General features: G+C 44.7%; 1 protein-coding gene across 5 annotated transcripts in view; it reads right to left on the bottom strand.

The window, feature by feature from the left end:
- The window catches only part of LOC116979074 (Krueppel-like factor 12), a 134,193-nt gene extending 113,042 nt beyond the window's left edge, over window positions 1-21,151 (bottom strand). For 3 of the 5 annotated variants that reach the window (XM_033030515.1, XM_033030516.1, XM_033030519.1), the window contains exon 1: window positions 20,857-21,151. In XM_033030515.1, the coding sequence (XP_032886406.1) occupies window positions 20,857-20,877 (21 nt within the window). In that variant the 5' untranslated portion in view covers window positions 20,878-21,151. Of the gene's footprint in view, window positions 1-10,573; window positions 10,721-20,856 lie in introns of those variants that run through there. The other 2 variants (XM_033030517.1, XM_033030521.1) reach the window with 2 other exon arrangements.
- Window positions 21,152-21,647: the final 496 nt, after the last annotated feature.

Raw genomic sequence — 21,647 nt, 5'->3', positions numbered from 1 at the left:
CTGTATTGCAAACCATACCAAATCTATATTCTAAGCCGGTAGGTGTACAATATACACGCAACAACAGTTAGTATGCACTAAAGTGACTTAATCATGACATAAAACTCTCAGATATAAATCAAGATTCAATCACCCAAAATTCACGTGCAAGGACTTCCATCTGGAATCTTGATTACTAACGCAAACAGGAAACTGAAACAACTCACTCAACTCAAACATACAAAATATAATTAGTACACTTTGTTAATATCCTAACAGTCTTGTTTGAATAAGTAGATAAAAGGCAAACTTTTACCTAATGAATGAAAGAGAAGCAACTAATTTATTTTGAGAATACTTTGTTGCAGAATTAAGAGTAGACACAAAATGCTGAAGTAACTCAGCAGGTTTGGAGAAAATGGATAGGTGAGGCTTCAGATTAACAAAGGGCCCCAACTGGAAATGTCACCTATCCATTTTCTCCAGAGATGCGCCCCGACCCAGCATTTTGTAGCCATCTTTGGTATAAACCAGCATCTACAGTTCCGTTTTATTACATATTAGCAGAATTGAGGGATGACCATGTTGTCAGGCTACATCAAACAAAAATGCCCATGATTTGACAATGATAATTTCTAGATTTCATTTCTTTGAGATTTGTGGTGCCACCAGCCCTAATTGCCTATGCAAAATGTTAAAACAATCTGCTGAAAATCTAAAACAAAAAATGCTGACAATACTCAGTAGGTCAAGCAGCGAGGGTGGGAAGAGAAGCAGTCAACATTTTGGGTTGGAGACCCTTGATCAGAACTGGAAAGGAGACAAAGGCCACCAGTAAAGCTGCGGGGAGAATGGTAGCAGGGAAGTGGGGGATGTATCTGACTGGGTGGAGCCATGGTGACCATGGGGATAAACTGTAGTCAAGGTTATCTCATCAGTGAATGAACAGGAGGGCAAGAACCTAGACAAAAGAAACTTGGCAGGTCAGACTGGGCATATCCCCCACTCCCAGACTAGAAAAAGGGAGAAGCAAAACAAGCTAAGTTAATATTACAGATGGATGACAGATGCAGACTGAGAAATCAATTTACTTGGTTGTAGAATTTAATATTGAGTCCCAAAGGCTCAAACATGGCCAAATTGAAAAATCAGGTGCCGTTCTTCAAGCTTGCGTTGGAACTCGCTAGTCTGTAGAGGAGGCTACAATCCTCACACCAATCCTGAGATTTGGTCAGTGAAAGGAGCATGGAAAAATACAGTGGCAGGCAATGGGAAATTAAGGATTATCCCTTCAGATTTAAATCAGGAGTACGGCAAAGCGGTTCTACCAATGTAAAGGGCCTGTCCCACTTAGGCGATTTTTCAGCGGAATGCCGGCACTCGCATGAAAAAACGAGAAACATGGAACACCGACTGCCAGAGTGGAACACGAACACACACACACAAACAGGAAAGGCGGGGGCCAGGGCAAGCGGGGGCAGCGCTGTCTGAAATTCACACGGTGCAAAGCCAAGGTGATACAGACACACGCCGTGATGAACAGGAAGGTTGAGAGCTAGCACAGTAAATCCTTTAAAAGGGGGGGGGGGGAAAGAGGGGTAAAGGCGGGGGAGAAGGAGTGGAGAAGGTGGAGACATTTTTAAGAAGCCAGCCAACTTTTAATAAGCCAGAGATTCACAACTGTGAAGTTTGGCGGGCATTTAACATTCTGAAAACTTGTGCTTAGGTTTTGTTTTCCCCAATGAGCCAATGAAAATGAACGGTCAGCAAAGGCGATGAACTAAAACTACCTACGACTACGTATAACTACATGGCGACCCCACTACAACTGCACCTACGACTACAAGATTATCGATTTTCTCCATGGCGACCAATTTTTGGTCGCAGAAAATGTTTCAATGCGGGGATGCGGGAACTCCTCGCGACCAGGCAGGAGACTCACCAGAGACCACCAGCGAATATGTGGCGACCATGTGGCGAGCGCAGAGTCTCCAGCACTCGCCTAAAAAGTCGCCTAAGTGGGACAGGCCCTTAAGAGTGACTGCCTTGTGAGCACTACATGCAACTAGATTGGAAGGCAGCTGTGGCGCAGCTGATAGGCGTTTCTGCCTCACAACCCCAGGAACCCAGTTTCAATCGTGACCTCAGGTGCTTTCTGTGTGGAGTTTGCACATTCAACCCTGCAACTGTGTGGGTTTCCTCCCACATGACAAATACATGTGGATTTGTAGGTTAATTGAACCACTGATTGGCCTCTATAAAATGTCTTTAGTGTGTAGGGAGTGGATGTGAAAGTGAAATAACATAGAACCTATATGAAAGGCTGATCAATGGTCGTTGTGGACTCACTCGGCTGAAGAGCTTGTTTTCATCGAAGATAGACATAAAATGCTGGAATAACTCAGGAGGGACAGGCAGCATCTCTGGAGAGAAGGAATGGCTGACGTTTCAGCTCCAGTGACACAAGGACATATCCCCTGTGATACTGTGGAATTTAAATTCAGTCAATAATCTGGATTAAAAGGCTAATAATATGATTTGACAAGGAGACACCAATTCGTCAGAAGAAGTGTAGGTTGTCCTATTACCCGATAAAGATTATTTTACTCCTTCCAGAATTACTTTTACCGTTGAACAAAGCATGTGAAATAGTTTATTTTCCTGCAAATGTTTATTAAATTCTCTTTCAGGACAGTAAATCTCTACAAATTACAAGAATGTGAATATAATTACATCATAAAAAAAGACATTAATTGAATGGAAGAAAATTATATTGCATAAATTGAACACGATTGGCCATTTCAGATGTGTTATTCAAGTTCACAGCAACATGCTGACACAATTTTCAATTTGTAGGTTAATTGGCCTCTGTAAATTGCCCCTAATACATGTGGGGATAAGTGAGAGAACTAGTGTGAACAGCTGGTCGGTGTGGACTTGGTGGGCTGAAGGGCCTGTTTCCATGCTGTATTTCTAAATTAAACTAAACTGTTTTTCTAAGCAGAGACCTTGGAGATTTGTAAAGTGTAGAGCAGGAGCAGAACTCCCGGGGTCGGCAGGGGGGGGGGGGCGGACAGGGGGGACCCTCTGTTTTGAGAGGTGGGGGACATCCCTCCCCCCCCCCCCCCCGCAAGTTTTTGTAATCCGTATTTTAACACCCGATAAAATCCCCGCTTTCCGCGAGACAGTGGGGGTGGGACTGCTGATCGAGGGCGCCGATTGGACAAGAGAGACGTCGGTCAGCAGGCAATGGGGGCGGGACATGATGATTCAGCACGATCATTGGAGGAGGGAGGAGTGGGGGTGGGGGTGGGACTGAGGATAGAGAGCTGTGATTGGAGGAGGGAGACGTGGCACAGATCTGCGCCTCATCCGCAGGCAGGATCGATCCCGGCTCACCGGCCCGGTCCCGTCCGTACCTGAGTGCCCCCCCACGGGTGGCCAGAGAGGTCGGGAGTCAGATGGGAGATGTACCCCCAGGCCCACAGCCAGCGCAGAGAAGCAGCGCTAAACCCAGCTCAACTCTGCCTGTCTCGCCAGGTTAACCTACAGCCCTGCCTGACTTCGGAGAAGCAACGCTGGTCCCGTCAGTCCAGGCAAGGCTGTAGGTGAACCCGGCGAGATAGGCAGAGTGGAACTGCGTTTAGCGCTGGATTGAGCCTCCGAAGCCGCGCGCATGTGCGTGTGTAAGCGAGCGCGGCCGCCAAAAAAATTGTGTCCCCCCTGTCCCCTCCATATTTTGATTGCGATTTCCGTGCCTGGTGTAGAGTGCTAAATCCAAAACTACCAGAGAGTAAAACAACTGTCAGTAACCTCAAAACTAGGAATGGCATCTGAGAAAAGGAGGAAAGCCGAGATAAAGAAAAACCTTCATGATTGGTGAAGCTAACATACTGAAGGAAGGGTCCAAACCCAAAATGTCACCTACCCATGTCCTCCAGAGATGCTGCCTGACCCGCTAAGTTACCCTTGCACTTTGTTCTACACAAGATTCCAGCATCTGCAGTTCCGTGGGACTGCAGTTTGACGCATCTTAATTCATCCAACTGCCTGCTGGAATTGCAAACGAGTAAATTATGGTACCAATAGTTCTGCTGTGACACAGTATTTGCATTCCTAAGAACCTTGGCGTTATAGAAAACGAATGTATTAAAAACAATCGTGAAATTGGGGGAAATAGGGTTAGGGGCAGGAGAGGAGCTTCATACCTGCAATAACAAAGTTATTTTTCTTGCAGAATTTTCAAAAGTAATAGGGTTTTTTTAAATAAACAAATTGATTTTTGTTACCGCAAGCTAAACATCCAAAAGGCTGCAAGTTACAATGTTTAATAGAGCATAGTGATCACTCACTATAACGGACTATGGCGCGGGGGGGGGTGGGGAAGAATGGTGTTCATCATTGTCGAATGTCTGCTATAATAGAGTAAGGTCTTGTCCCCCATTGACATCACTCACTGCCCGGGTGCCGCAGAATCCTGGAGCCCCATCACTGAGAGCACAGTGGGACCTCCCTCACCACTTGGAGCTGATGGCCCAAGAAGGCCCTGTGGCACCACCCTGTCCAGCACAGGCGGGGAACAGCAATACTCGCTGCCCCTGCTACCGATGCCCTGCATTTAGAGATTGAGTAAAATGGGAGGTCTGGGGCGTTGGGGGTGGCAGTGTGGCGGAATGTGAAAACCCCGTCCTGCTCCAAGTGAGATTCCTATGATCAGCTGCCCATCCAGAGTCGAGGGTGACATGACAAAAATTCTCCTTCCAAAGACACCAACATGCCTGATGGACGTACAAAGATTTGGATCGGAATCCTTCTTCACACTGATGTAGTAAGGGGGGGGGGGGGGGGGGGGGGGGGGGGGGGAGAGAAAGTTGGAAAAGAGAGGCAAGGGTGGAGCTGGCATGTGAAAAGTGGATGAGGGCGAGGGAGGATGATTGGAAACACCTCACAGACAGTACCCGAGTTTACATTAATCCCATTTTATTCTCCCCCTGGAACCACCGGGTGGTGCCAGCAATGGCTGCCTCACCAACATTCTGTTTGTCCCTTCCTTCTTTGTGTTTTAATAGTATGTGTTAAATATGTTTTTAGTGGTCTTTAGCTTGTTTTATGTGTGGGGGGGGGGGGGAAACTTTTTCTAATCTCTTACCTCGACAGAGATGCGATTTGTTTCCATATTGTATCTCCGTCCGCACTGCGGCCAAACATCAAGGAGTTGGCGGCCTTTGCTGGAGACCTATTTTTGAGAGCTGCACCATGGGTGCCAATGGAACTTTAACATTGTGGAGCCCGCGATCCCTTTGCCAGGGATCGACCTCGGAGCTCCAGCCGCGGGAGCCTGCGGGACTTTAACATCACGGAGCTCGCGGTCTCAGGTCAGACTTCAGGAACTCCAAGCCGCAGGAGCTTCGACCGCCCCAACCACAGGAGAATAAAGAGGAAGAAGTTTGGACTTTTGTGCCTTCCATCAGTGAGGAATGTGGGGAATCCGCTGTGGTGGATGTTTATATTCACTTTTATGTAGTTGTATGTCGTTGCTTTTTTTCCGTATGCCTGTATGGTAATTCGCACATCACTGTACCTTATTTGGTACATGTGACAATAAAAGACCTTTGAAACCTTCGATTTGAACTCACCAATTTAAAGGAACAATTTATAGCAGCCAAATAACCTACCAATCTTGACATTTTTGGAACCTGGGTGGAAGCTAGAGGACCTGGTGAAAACCCATGTAGTCACTGGAAGAACCTTCAAATTTCACACAAACAGAACTGCGGATTAGGATTGTATTGGGTCACTGGAACCGTGAGGTTGCAGCTCTACTGATGAATGGACAATTAATAATCACAGTAAAAAATTCCTGAAGAAATGTTAATCACAGTAAGAAATTCCTAAAGATATGTTAAACAGATGCAACCATCTGCAGTGACCTGGACCAGATAAATGTGCACACATTCAGCTGGATGTAAGTGGGTTATTAATGGGAGAGTGGTGTGGTAAAGGATCTCAAAGGCTTCACACTAGTCACTAAGGACATGGATCGTGTGGCAGTCATATTGTATGTTTTTAGTGACTCTGAATTTTTGGTGACTCTTTCAGTGCAGGAGCAAGACCCGATCACAGATCTTCATACTATGATACCCTAGTAATAAGAGTGTGGAAAAGAGGTACAACAGGTGCACTAACTAAGGTTAGAGATGCCTATTAATATTTTAAGGATGAAAGCTTTGGTTTTCTTTTTGTTTTAAAGAGACAATGGCATATTTGGCGGAGTGGGAAGGCACATAAACAGAAACAATGAGTGCTAACATAGGATGCAGAAAGAGAAGTTGGGTGGATAGTATTTTATAGGCAGAAAAGGAGGACCAAGAGGTCAACTCATGGGTGTGGCCATTTCCAGATAGCATGAGCTTAGGAAAAAATGATTCACTTTTAGGATGATGATCAAGGAAAGAAAAACTTTTTTGCCTTCATGGGCCAGGTTAAAGGGCCTGTCCCACTTTCACGACCTCTGCCGAGTTTGCCCTTGACTCATACTCGCAGCATGGTAGTCACAAGGACATAGTAGGTCGTAGGTAGGTTATAGGTAGGTTGTGATGCGAGTCGTAGGTGCTCGTGGCATCAAGTAGGTATCGGCGTTTTTCTAGCCTGATGAAAAATGTCCACGAGTAAAAAAGCTCGTGAATTAGGTCGTGAAAGTGGGACAGGCCCTTAAGGAAAGCTAATTTCAGTATTTATGACAAAACAAAACTCCCCAAGCTTCTCATTTTTGTTATTGAGTAGGGGACAGCAGGAAAGAATCCTTAGTTATGTTAGCCCAGGATTCCGAAGGCAGGAGAATGGGGTTGAGAGGGAAAGACTGATCAGCCATGTTTGAATCTAACTGCTGATGGTAGTAGCATAATGAATTCTGAAGTGTATAGACACATCCTATCTGCTCAAGTTCAAACAAATGCCTCAAAACTCATTGGTCGGCGGTTCATTCTACAGCAAGTCAATGATCCCAAACATACTGCTAAAGCACCAAAGGAGTTTTTCAAAGCTGAAAAATGGTCAATTCTTGAGTGGCCAAGTCAATCACCCGACCTGAACCCAATTGAGCATGCCTTTTATATGCTGACGAGAAAACGGAAGGGGACTAGCCCCCAAAACACGCATAAGCTAAAGATGGCTGCAATACAGTCCTGGCAGAGCATCACCAGGAAGGCACCCAGCAACTGGTGATGTCCATGAATCGCAGACTTCAAGCAGTCATTGCATGCAAAGGATATGCAACAAAATACTAAACATGACCACTTTTATTTACATGACATTGCTGTGTCCCAAACATTATGGCGCCCTGAAATGGGGTACCTGTACTATGTATAAACACTGCTGTAATTTCTACATGGTGAAATCAAAATGTCTAAAAATATTCTTTAATAAAATCTGACAATGTGCACTTTAACCACATGTGATTTTTTTCTATTACAAATCTCTGTTTACAGAGACAAATAAATAAATGATGGGTCTTTATCCCAAACGCTATGGAGAGCACTGTAGGCTGCATGCAGGCTCAGAGAGAATAACTTTAATGAGAACCAGGATGTTCATTGGTGGACACAAACATCTAATTAGGCAAATTAATAGCTGCATTGTCACAAACAGAGTCAAAAGGTTAAAATACTTGCTGAATGTTCAGATGCAGCAAATCAAATCATGAAAGGAGCGTTTTTTCAGTGGAAGTAAATATATGAAACAAAGACAATATCAGTGATTAAGTAAAGAATTAAACAAAATGCTGGAGTAACTGAGCGGGACAGGCAGCATCTCTGGAGAGAAGGAATGGGTGACGTTTCAGCTTCAGACCCTTCTTCAGACTGAAGAAGGGTCTCGTCCCAAAACATCACCCATTCCTTCTCTCCAGAGATGCTGCCTGTCCCGCTGAGTTACTCCAGCATTTTGGGGCGATCTTCAGTTTTAACCAGCTCCTTCCTACACATGAAGTAAAGAATCTCCGGTCCTACTCTGTAACCTGCCCCCTTTGCTGTCAGAATTCATGCCTTCCAGCACAGAGTCCCATTCATTCTGAATCTAGCTGAATTTGCTCTCAGCTTTCCATTGTCACAATCTTAAAACCCTCACTCTTGAAGTATTTTTGTAGATTTGGCCATATCCACGGCCACAAATTATTAAAAACCTTCCAGTGCACTCTTTGTCCTTTTGTACCTCAGCGTCATACATCATGGAAACAGGCCATTTAGTCCACCACATCCACTGCTCTGTCCTTTAATGCTGGCAGCCAACCATTTAACTGATGGATGGACACTTCAGGATTCACACGTATAGCCCCTCACACTCCACATCCCCCTAACCCTTTTTGATGCCTCCCCTTTAAAAAAGATAAATTTTCCACCAGGCTTTGGACAGCGTTATATAAATCTCCTCCCCTGGCTTGCACTGCTCTTCCTGCATTCTTCTTTAGTTTAGTTTAGAGATACAGTGCAGAAACAGGCACCTCAGCCCACAATGTCCATACCGACCAGCTTTAACTGTACAGAACTGTACACGTTACAATTTTTACCGAAGCCAATTAACCTACAAACCTGTATGTCTTTGGAATGTGGGAGTAAACCGAAGCACCCGGAGAAAACCCATGCAGTCCCGAGGCGAACGTACAAAACTCCATACAGACGATACCTGTAGTCAGGATCGAACCTGGGTCTCTGGCACTATAAGGCAGCAACTCTACCGCTGCGCCACCTTCCTGCCCCTCAAATAGTTTTGAGAAAAATCATTCATACTTTAGAAAAGGTGCTGTATAAACATACTTTATTATCTCAGGATAAAACTCAAGCAGATATTTGTAAAATTGTTGAAGTATTTGCTCGTGTAAGAAAAAAACCTTCTTCTGCTTGTTGTCCCCTTTTACATATAAACACATATAAACCTCGATGCGATCAGTGCGGTAAAAACAGGTAGCATTCCCACTGCTGCCGGAGAGGATTGGCAAGTTTTCCTTATCAACTGTTAGTTTGAGGCGGTTCGGCTTTTCCAAATGGATTTCTTTCTGGGTCATTCAGAGCCTTTAAATGTCAACCATAGAATGTAGAACTGGAGGCAAGTCTCGGGCATTCCAGGGCAACTGTGTAATATATATATTTATACAGTGAATATTTACAGGATTGCAGGGAGCTTGTGGCTAGAGTGTTCAGAGACAGTGGCAATCTTGATGGTTACTAACAAGTTTTCTCCTTGCAATGAGATTATCTGCATGTTAGTTTGAATTATATGTCACAATGCCTCTCTAATTAGCGAGAATAGACATTTAAAATACCAGTTTGGGACAATAGTTTCGGACTGCTCCAGTCGTGGAAACAACACATGTTCTTAAATTAAGTGCGGCATTCTTAAGGTGTGCTCACTTTCCAACCCTCTTTGTGTTGAAATATTGATCCAAGCCCTAACATAACATGTTATTATTCAACTAAGAATAACCGTGGTATCCTGATCAACCGCTGCTTCAAGCTATATTCAAACTATATTCTCACTGTTGTTTGTCCAGTCTCGTTGCATGTAAATCACCTGAAGTGATGCAATGATACCAATTACATCAAAATAATTCACGTGCAAGGCACTTTAAGACATTGAGATACATGTGGGGCCCAAGCTTTTCTTTCAGTCTATTTACCTCTGAAAATAGTTGCAAGTAATCCAAATCTAATACAAGCTACCCTTTTTTTAAAAATATATAGACACACTCTCATAAACATGCCTACAAATTCAAAAGTGCAGCACACTCATTTGAGGAAATGATGTTGCAGCAATCACTAATACCATTTCTCCTTTAAGGACTCACTATCTTAACTAAACCTGCACAATTGCCATTTACATCCACAACTTTGTGTCCTCTACTAACATGTGGGCTACATGCACAATGAGGTCCTATCCAGAAGAATAAGGTTTTGCATTTGACCTCATTGCTGTCTGATTTATATATTACCAATTAAAATGGTGAACCAAGCTAAAGCAGTTTCTGCCAGCCACAAATTGTGTAGGTATCCACCAAATTATTGCCCCATCTCCAAAATCTACTCCATCAACCTCCAATTCGTACTCGGGACAGTTATAAACACAAACTGTGCTCCTCCTCAAAAGTCAGAGGTGGACTGGCAGATATGTAACAAGGCACAATATTATGACTCATAGTGTCAGGAGGGAAGGTGTCTCTTGCCCCTTCTGCATACATGAGCTTTTCACAGTCGAACAGAAATGTGATTCAGGCACAGCCAATATGATAGCCTGAGGATACAGCTCAGAAAAGAGGAAGGAATTTAAATGGGAAAGATTAGGTTTATCGCTAAACGAAAATAAAATGTAAAACAAGACTGATGTTAATACTCAAAGTAAAAAAATGTGAATGCTAAGACATAACAGAAGTGCGCTGTTGAAGCCTGGTGAAAAACTGCACCATTTCCTGAAATAGTTAACCTCAAGGGCCTAGCAGAAATCTTAGTTAAAGTCAGTGTGTTCATGTATTGCTACCCTATGCCTTTGTTTGACATAGGAAGCTATCACAGCACTGATCATTTACAAGCAAACAGAATCCACTGACCTGCTATTCTACATAGTCCAGGATTTTTTTTTTAGTGAAAGGAAACTTCTTGCACAGCTGGTTTTCTGAGCCTAGTCTATTCTTCCGCCCACAGTACGTCAGCATTCGTCACTGATCACGTGAGAGACTTTACCGCACTGCTGGTCAGTGGGTGGGACGTCTCCTGAAGCAAGACAATACTCTCCTCTGCTTCAAACCACAGCGTGCCTAGAATCTGCAGCCAGTAGAAAAGGGGGGCTTGTGACTAACTACAAACATGACACAAAACATCAAGTGAGTATTGTAATGAAATATAAAGCTGGAATTGTACAAATAAAAAACAATCTGTACCAGGGGTTTGGTCCACCGTTTGTGTCTGTACAGCTCTTTAAATGAATATAATTGCTTTGAGAAATAAAGTTCAACATTTTCCACAAACGACCACTGTGAATGATTGCTTGGTCCCCTTCATTTTTTCATAATGGTCAATTATGTCATATTAGCAGACGACCCTTATATGACCCTTTGCACACTATCCCTCCAATCATTCAAGGCTGTAATGTCAATCTTTCCAGTTAATGATCTTTAGTCTTGTACGAACCATATTTTAACACGTTCATCAATCAACTTTTTCCCCCATATTAAATTAATATCATTTCACTGTTGGCCTGTTGCGTCTCATGAAAACTACAAGGTTTAGTTTAAATATTTTTAGTGAACAGGATACCAACGTGTCAAATTTCTCAGAAGTAAACTGTAATCTCTAGAAATCAATACATTTAATTACTCAATCATTTTTAGTGCAGTCTTTTGGAGACCATTGACACTCCAATTCTGTGGCTGGATTTTCTTCGGTGGTGGCTTTAGAGTTGGGTGGTCCTAATATCCCAAAAATAGGAAAATAGGCTCATTAGATAGTTAGAAGACAGAAAATTTGCTTCCTTTTTGATTTGACGCAAATGGAAAAAATAACACTGTATAGTCTTTAATTGGTTTCAACCAATCAAAGAATAGCAAGGAATTATTTATAATACTTTTCACACATTAAAAAATGTCCTTGACAGACAGAAGAGACCAGATTTTCCAATGAGTACAGAGATTCTTGGTGGGTTCCAGGTTGACAGGTCTGCAGGCCATAGTGGACAGGCAAAACCCCAAAGATTACCAAAAGAGAAAAAAAACAGGCTCCTATTGTATTATCACCTATCACCAGAATAAGCGAGTATGGTATTCAAAAATAGCAAGGAATCATGGGATTTGTCAAAGGTCAAATGCTATAAAGAAAATTCGAACAAAGCGCTGTAGATACAGCGAGTATAGTTTGGTTCAGATTTTTTGTCGTTTTTCAAGCTTGTATTTGTCGGAGTGCAGATAGAAGGGGCAGATGCGAGTGGGAGACTGGACCAGTGGAGACATTCTCAGCAGCTGCACGCACTTCATCCGCAGCCAGGATCGAACCTGGGCCCCCGGCACCACGAGTGCTGTCGAACCCCTCCCTCTCTAGACGCGCCAAGGGGGGTAGTTAGAGTGTGTGCGGGGCAGTAGTTAGTGTGTGACGCCGCATGCCACCCACCCCCGCAACCACACGTTAGGGGAACAGACCCAACGGGTCTGCACTTGGTCCAGTATACTTTTAAGTGTGTGTGTGTGTGTGTGTGTGTGCGCGCGTGTGTGTTTTTGCCTTTGAAACGTATTTCCTCAAAAAACAGATGCAAAACAGGCGGAGATTTTTACATATTTCGGTAGGTATTTAATTTATGAGTTCAGAAATCCACTCCATGGTCAATTATTTCCCCAGATTTCAAATAAAATTGTTCACAAAACTCGATTTTTAAAATATAATCGCCGCTTGCCAGCTGCTGACATCACAATGCCCACATGACCGTCAATCAAGGCCCACCTGCCTCCTGCCCCCCCCCCCCCCGTGGACTAAAGCATTGTTTATTTCTTTTTTTCATAGCATTGAATGTTATTGTTTCTCTGTGTCTGTGTCCCTCTCCCTCTCAGCGTTCTGCAGATCGGGAGGTCACCGGAGGTCACAGCAGGTTACAGCCAGTCACCGGAGGCCACTGGCTTGCTCCTTAGCAGCTTTAAACGGCTGCTGTCCGCGGCCCGCACCGTGCTGTAAAACGGCAGTTATCAATGGCTGCGGGCGTCACGATGCCGAGTTACATCAACACTCCCCCCCACCCCCCCCCCGACGGGTGCTGGCATTTGGCTCTCCCTCTCCTTCTCCCTCCCGCTGTCCATCTGTGTTCCTGTTCTGTGTCCCTCTCTGTGAACGAGCAAGTTCTGCAGATCTGGAGGTAACCGGGGACAGGCGAGATCCTGGGGAGGTGAAGCGGGGGAGTGGGGGGCTTGAGGGAGTGGGGGGCTTGAGGGAGAGGAGGGAGTAGGGAGGGAGAGGGGGGGGAAATAGGGGAGGTGAGGAGGGAGTGGGGGTGATAGGGAGTGGGGAATTGATGGACTGCCCCTACCCCTCCCTCTTCTCCCCCTCCCTCCCCACTCTTCCCCTCCCCCCCCACACACCTCTCTCCCCCCTCCACCACCCCTCTCCCCTCCACCTCTCTCCATCTCCCTCTCCTCCTCCAACCCCCCTCTCACCCCCATCCCCACCCGTATCTCCCCATCCCCCTTCCCCTTTCTCCCTCTTCCACCACTCCCTCCCCACTCTTCCACTTCTCTCCCCCTTCCCAACCCCTCTCCCCCCCCCCCACACTCTTCACCCTCTCTCCCCCACCCACTCCCCCCCTCCCCCACCTACTCTCCCTCCTCCCCCACCCCTCGCTCCCCCCCACCCCTACCCCTCTCTCCCTCTTCCACCACGCCACTCTACCCCTCTCCCCTCACCACTCTTCCCCTACCCCCTCTCCCCTTCCCCCATCCACCTCTGCCCCACCCCACTCACATCCCCTCCCCCACCCCCCACCCCTCTCCCCCATCCCTCTTGCACCACACCCTGCTACCCCTCCCCCACTTCTGCCCCCCCCCACCCCTCTCTCTGCCCACTTCCCCTCATCCCCTCTCTCCACCTCTGCCCTGCCCCTCCCCCACCCCTCTTTCTCCCCCCTATCTCCCCACCCCGTCTCCCTCTCCCCCCTCAGGTGTGTTTGGGGGGTGGTTAGTATGTGTGTGACGCACGTAGGCCCCCGTCCCCCCCCCCCCCCGGCAACCGCGCATTGGGGGAACAGACCCAACGGGTCTGCACTTGGTCTAGTGAATACTAAAATCTTTGGCCTACCGCAGTTCAACCTGCTCATCATTAACTTGGTATTGAATATTGATTCTCTGTTGTTTATTGCAATTTAAGAGGCAGATCACTTATAACTAATTTTAACAATACGAGTCAAGATTTTAACACAATAGGATTTTCCATTAATTTTAATGTGTATTCCCACCCTAAACTACCCATTTTACAACTGCAGTGTAGTTTATTTACTTTTTTTTAAATAGCCAGCTACAACTACATCTACCAATTTTTTTTCTTTTTAGCTTCGAATAAACTTCTAGAAGTAAATTTCCCAATGAATAACTATCCTGTCAAATCAAATCAAACTATGGTGATCTTTGCCAATAACTGCTTCTTTCAAACCCTGCTGCGTACATGCAATATTTATCAACATTTCCGTAAAACAGTTTTGTATCTGCAATTATTTTAGAGCCTGCTTAAAATACAGTCAAAATGCCTATGAAAAAACCATCAGATCATTCCAAAACTTGAATTCTGTTTCCCTCTATAGGGGAATGCTGTTTAAACACAATGTATTTTTCAGCATTTTATTCAGGTACATGCTGGAACTGGATTATTGAGTGTTCCTCAAACACAGGTCACAACGTTTTTGATGCCTTTACATAATAGTCAACTAAAATCAGCTAAACAAGAGTTTTTTTTGCCATTTATGCTTAACTCTTGGAACTACAGCGGAACTGATTGGGCCTCAGCTGAAATATTATATTCCACAATTTCACTTTCTTGCATGTTCTCCAGAAACACATAGGAAAACATGACATTTTAAAACTGGCTAAAACATACTCAGCCTCCACAGTTTCCCAAATTCCCTGGGGTAGAGAATTCCAAAGTTTCATAATTAATTCTTCTTCATCTCTATTTAAATAGACTCCCCTTATTCTGGCCACAATACATCATTTCATATTTCCGAACACAAAAGTGGACAAACTGGATCAGCTAGTTTATGTCAACCCTAATTTAGCTTCCTACAATCTATTCTAGAACATACTCATCAACTCTTCCCCTTGCCCCCCTCCCCCTCGGTCCTAGGATCACTCGGTCAGCGTCCTAGGAGTGGCATCGACGGTGGCTCACGAGATGGGGCACAACCTGGGCATCGGGCATGACGTCAGGGAGAGTGGCTGTAGCTGTCCCAACCCACGCAGGATTGTGGGGGTGTATCATGGAGACTTCTACGGGGTACATATTCCATGGTGAGGGGGTGAGGGGGGCGTGATGGGAGCGGGTGGGTAGCAGGATTGCCTACTGTCCTGTATTAGCCGGGAAATCCCGTTTGATTGGGGACGATCAGCCATGATCACAATGAATGGCGGTGCTGGCTCGAAGGGCCGAATGGCCTCCTCCTGCACCTATTTTCTATGTTTCTATGGGAGAAATCTGCATGGCTACAGGGAGAATGCACAAACTCCCGACAAACACGCCCAAGATCTTATTGCTGCTGCACCACAGTGCTGCCCACTGTAGTCTTGGGCAGAGGGCAGAACAGGTGGGACCTGAGATAAAGAAACAGGGATTGGCCTCAGAGCAGAAACAGTAAAAGAGATTTCCAAAAGGGTTTACAACATCATAAAGAGTTTTAATGCACTAAAATAAGAAACAACAAAAAGGTCAGTAATTAAAGGCAACAGATTTGAAGTGATTAGTAAAAGAGGAAAGTTGAAGATTTTGTTCATAAATTTAGCGCCTTGTGATCTGAAACTCACTGTCAGAAGGATATGTCAAATGTCATTAGAAACGGGAATAGTGCTGGAGGATTGGCGTACTGCGCATGTTGTTCCATTGTTTAAAAAGGGGTCTAAGAGTAAACCTAGCAATTATAGACCTGTTAGTTTGACGTCAGTGGTGGGCAAATTAATGGAAAGGATACTTAGAGATAATATATATAAGCATCTGGATAAACAGGGTCTGATTAGGAACAGTCAACATGGATTTGTGCCTGGAAAGTCATGTCTGACTAATCTTCTTGAATTTTTTGAAGAGGTTACTCGGGAAATTGATGAGGGTAAAGCAGTGGATGTTGTATATATGGACTTCAGTAAGGCCTTTGACAAGGTTCCTCATGGAAGGTTGGTTAAGAAGGTTCAATGGTTGGGTATTAATGGTGGAGTAGCAAGATGGATTCAACAGTGGCTGAATGGGAGATGCCAGAGAGTAATGGTGGATGGTTGTTTGTCAGGTTGGAGGCCAGTGACTAGTGGGGTGCCACAGGGATCTGTGTTGGGTCCACTGTTGTTTGTCATGTACATCAATGATCTGGATGATGGTGTGGTAAATTGGATTAGTAAGTATGCAGATGATACTAAGATAGGTGGGGTTGTGGATAATGAAATAGATTTTCAAAGTCTACAGAGAGATTTATGCCAGTTGGAAGAGTGGGCTGAAAGATGGCAGATGGAGTTTAATGCTGATAAGTGTGAGGTGCTACATCTTGGCAGGACAAATCAAAATAGGACGTACATGATAAATGGTAGGGAATTGAAGAATGCAGGTGAACAGAGGGATCTGGGAATAACTGTGCACAGTTCCCTGAAAGTGGAATCTCATGTAGATAGGGTGGTAAAGAAAGCTTTTGGTGTGCTGGCCTTTATAAATCAGAGCATTGAGTATAGAAGTTGGGATGTAATGTTAAAATTGTACAAGGCATTGGTGAGGCCAATTCTGGAGTATGGGGTACAATTTTGGTTGCCTAATTATAGGAAGGATGTCAACAGAATAGAGAGAGTACAGAGGAGATTTACTAGAATGTTGCCTGGGTTTCAGCAACTAAGTTACAGAGAAAGGTTGAACAAGTTAGGGCTTTATTCTTTGGAGCGCAAAAGGTTAAGGGGGGACTTGAGAGAGGTCTTTAAAATGATGAGAGGGATAGACAGAGTTGACGTGGATAAGCTTTTCCCACTGAGAGTAGGGAAGATTCAAACAAGGGGACATGACTTGAGAATTAAGGGACAGAAGTTTAGGGGTAACATGAGGGGGAACTTCTTTACTCAGAGAGTGGAGGCTGTGTGGAATGAGCTTCCAGTGAAGGTGGTGGAGGCAGGTTCGTTTTTATCATTTAAAAATAAATTGGATAGTTATATGGACGGGAAAGGAATGGAGGGTTATGGTCTGAGCGCAGGTATATGGGACTAGGGGAGAATACGTGTTCGGCACGGACTAGAAGGGTCGAGATGGCCTGTTTTCGTGCTGTAATAGTTATATGGTTATATGATATCAGGCACACATTTGACAGCACTTTTCAAAAATAAACTGAAGAAATGCAAATGGGAAAAAAAATGTTTACAGAGCTGCAAGGAAAGATCAGGTACCAATCAGGGCTCTCAATTAACTTTCTTTCCCTGTAGCTGGACGGGCAACCTAGGCAGTTTTTTAGGTTGCCAAATGACAGTTTAGGTGGTCATTTAAGACTGTATGCATGACACGTGCGATAATGAGCTCAGACGAAGTGCGTAGTTACCAGTCGGAATTATGCTCAATGAAGCATTCACATGTTATTTCTGCTTCAAATAAAGTCACAAACTAAACATGTTCACCAATCAAGACATGTTATATACCACAATGATATGCAGCAAAATTATAATCCAGTATCTCAACTCTTTTTACACATTGCAATTAATGCAATTTCTATTAGTTATTTCCACTTCCAAACAAAAGTGTGGTTGGATTATTCAGCATATGATCAACCCGTGTCAATAAATCCTGGACCATGGTAACATATATGCTTAACCATGCACACTACAGATTGATGCAAGCATGTTTTCTGTGAAGGACCGATAATTACCATGACATGGCCATAGCATGGGTCATTATTGCTATTGGCACAGAAACACTCTCGCTTCCCACATAATTTATCCACAACAAAATATACAGGTTGCATGGAAATTTCTAAAGGCATTTTATGATAATAGCTGTTAAAACCGACTATACCCAACTGACAGGTTAAACATTACACTAACTGACAAGAGATGGCCAAAGGACATAACTGCAGCAAATGTTCTTTTGGTAATATGTTTAAAGGTGTCAAAACGCCACGTTACCGGACATTCAGATTAGATGTACGTGTTGTGAACAGCAATGAAGATACCTAGTTTGTACGCACCAGATTTTAAAAAAAAATTATTGATAAAAGCTATTTTCATCATTCCCACTTCATAATTAACGTTAAAATTTCAACTTAAATATCTCCTGACAAAATGTGTGATGTATATGACCAACTGTAGAAGTAAAACCTGGATAAATCCAACGTATAGTTGTGAATGTTGCTCATTAAATAACTACAGTACTGATACTCCGTATTAAGAGCAACGAGTTGCAGTTAAAATGAATTCTGTAATAACGTGTCAATGGTAGCAGTGACAATCGAACACTGCGGTTTTAATATATCATGTGCTCACAATTTAATTAATCCATCTTTATGGACTAAAACAAATATTAACATTGGGAATTAAAACACATTTGATTGCATTCCATTATCAAACATAGTCAATGTTCACTCTGAAGACATTTCCAGCACAATAGGGTCAGGGAGGGGGGTTGTGCGAATCAGTGAGAGGTGGATAGATGGCGGGGAGGGGGGGGTTGAGAAGGCAGTCAGTGCGGAATGGATGGATTGAGGCAGGTGAATTAGTACGTGTTGGTTGGAGTATGTAAAATTGTGAGTGGAGAGCACGGGGGATGTCAGTGGTGTTGAATGGGGGGGGATCCATACGGGGTGGATCAGTACAGGATGAATGGCGGTAGACAAAAATGCTGGAGAAACTCAGCGGGCGAGGCAGCCCCTTCTTCAGACGGTTCCCCCCATTCTTCTTGAATGGGAGGATCAGTACAGGATAGATGGGGGGGGGGGGGTCAGCACAGGATGAATGGGGAGGGGGTCAGTTCAATGTGGATCAGAGGGTCTGTGCAGGATGAATGGGGGATCACTACAGGATGAATGAGGGGATCAGTACAGGATGAATGGGGGGAATCAGTACAGGATGAATGGGGCGGGATCAGTACAGGATGAATGGGGAGAAGAAGAGTACAGGATGAATGGGGGGGGGAACAATACAGGATGAATGAGGGGAACAGTACAGGATGAATGGAGGTAGATAAAAATGCTGGAGAAACTCAGCGGGTGAAGCAGCATCTATGGAGCAAAGGAAATAGGCAAAGTTTCGGGTCAAGGCCCTTCTTCAGACTGTTCCCCCCATTCTTCTTGAATGGGTGGATCGGTACAGGATGGATGGGGGGAGGGTCAGCGCAGGATGAATGGGAGGATGGATACAGGATGAATGGGAGGGGGTGGGTCAGTACAGTGTGGATCGGAGTGTCTGTGTAGGATGAATGGGGGATCACTACAGGATGAATGGGGGATCAGTACAGGATGAATGAGGGGATCAGTACAGGATGAATGAGGGGATCAATTCAGGATGAATGGGGGAGGACCAGGTCAGGATGAGTCTGTGGAATTCTCTGCCTCAGAGGGCGGTGGAGGCAGGTTCTCTGGATGGTTTCAAGAGAGAGCTAGATAGGGCTCTTAAAAATAGCAGAGTATGGGGAGAAGGCAGGAATCGGGTACTGATTGGGAATGATCAGCCATGATCACATTGAATGGCGTGCTGGCTCGAAGGGTCGAATGGCTTACTCCTGCACCTATTGTCTATTGCCTTCTCCCTGAAAATGTATTGAATTAACACAAACATGGACATCGGCCATAAATGATTCCAAAAAATTATTGATCTTAATGGAGTTCTCAAAACAAAGGAGATATGTTTTTAAAAAATATGTTTTTGGAAACCAAATATGGCCACAAAATTATTTTGTTATTACCAGTATGCTTGAAAAGAGATTCAACCCAATAGATGACTAAGTAAATAAAATTGAGTAGTACTTTACAACAATTTTTAAAACTGTCAAAATCCTGCAGATTTAAGCTATAATCACTTTTGGATGAAGGTAGGCTATATTGATGAGTGCAATTATTCACTAAAATGCTTACTCTCAGTCGAGCAAATTTGAATGTAACCGTAGAGGTATAAATCAATTACAGTAAAATGTCCTTGTTCTTTTCTGCCAAATATTGGCACTGTTTCAGTTTCTGCAGCATAAAGTATTAGGACGGTCTTGGCTGTTTTGCCATTGTTTCAGTCTTTTGTTCATATCTGATGAGAATTTTCAAACTGTTGTATGTAGCATATTCAGTAGAATATGAACATGTGAGGCAGTAAATAAAAAGTTATCCATTATGTACACAAGATAACAGTTCCCGTTTCAAAGTTGTGGGCCTTTTAAAAAGTGAAAACTTCGTAAATGTGCCAAACTTTCAATTTGCTGCTCAAATATCGCTTCTAAGGTTTTACTGTACACAGAGTTCAGTTGGATTCAGCTGGACAGTCCCGTTTGGACGCTTTGGAGAGGAGTTATATAATTCAATCCTCTTTTAGTTGGTTCTCTTTCACAACTGTGGAAGGTTACTCTTAAACCAATATTTTCTCATTAAAACTGACTGCAAAAAAATGAAATGGAAAAAAAAAAATCAATAGGACGATTGAAAATTATTGAGAGGAAAATTGCGATTTTAAATACTGTGGCATCCGATCCGTGCAGAATATTTAAAGGGTTAAATGCTGCATTGTCAGCATTGTACTCGGGGGAGTACAAAAATAAAATGGTGTTTTTGGGCGCTACTGAATACATTCCCGATTCTGCATTGGGCAACTCCGCAGCGCCGCGTTGAAGACAGGCTATGAACCCGGAGCATGAGCACAGAATCGGGGACTGAGGAGGGGACGGCACGATCCGCCTTTAAGAGCAGCCGAGCCGAGCGCCTCAGTTCCTGTCTTTGTGAGCGCGGAGGCGGAGGCGGTCGCTGGCGGCAGCCGCCCCTCGGCCCGGGACCCACCCCGCGCCTTACCGCGCCCGCCCGGCCGGCCGGCAGGCAGGCAGCTGGGAAAGGGTGGCCACCCAGCTCCGGGAGAGGGCGGACTGTCGGCGACGACAGCCGGCAATGGGACCAGAGATAGGTTACGAACGGGTTGGGTTTCCCTCCCTCTCAACCAGCCTGCAGCTCACTTACTTTCTCCACCTCCGAGTGCATGGTGCTGCTGGCGTCGCTCGGCTGCCCGCGGCCGCTCCTCGCTGCCTGCTGCCTCCTCCCTCGGTCGCTGCCTCGGTCACTGTGCTTCCAGGCGGGAGCTTGTTCTCATGGCCTGGGACTGGGTGTGTGTTTGCGCGCGGAGGTGGGCAGGGCGGCTGGAGGTTGATTTAATGTACACATACATATATATATCTATATAAATGAAAAGGCCGACCTTGCCCAGTTGCCTGTCGGATCCAGCAGCCTGCCCCTAGCCCCACCCTTGCGGCAACGCCCCGTCGCTGTGTACAGCACCACGCACTCGGGCACCGCCTCAAAGCGGCAGCGCCGGTGCTCGTCGGGGTCTGATTCCCACTGATCCCACGAGTCTCTCTTATCAAAACCTATATGCCAATGTTGCAATGCACCTTTCGGAACTAAATGGCAACATTGAAATCTATTTTGCCCACCAAATGAAAATACCCCTTCTTTTCACCCTGGTTGAATAAAATCTGCAGCGAAGCATCGAATTTAAGCAACCTGTCCTCATCCTTCAGATCCGCGGCAGGCGTTGACTGCCGAGCACAGGGTGGGGTGCGCTACAACGTGCTGAAACCCTACTCCAACCGAAGAAAGGGCTACATTTTAATGCTACAGTATCATCATGCAGTGGAAGAATACTATATATTAAAATTGCAACATAGTAGGGAAATGTTGAACTAATCCATGTTAATCCCCTTTTCCTCACGCCTCTCGTCTTAATATTCTTAAAATATACGTCCTGATGCTTT

Source organism: Amblyraja radiata, chromosome 12 (assembly GCF_010909765.2).
Source record: "Amblyraja radiata isolate CabotCenter1 chromosome 12, sAmbRad1.1.pri, whole genome shotgun sequence".
NCBI lineage: Eukaryota > Metazoa > Chordata > Chondrichthyes > Rajiformes > Rajidae > Amblyraja > Amblyraja radiata.
This window is presented reverse-complemented; position numbering and strand designations above follow the sequence as displayed.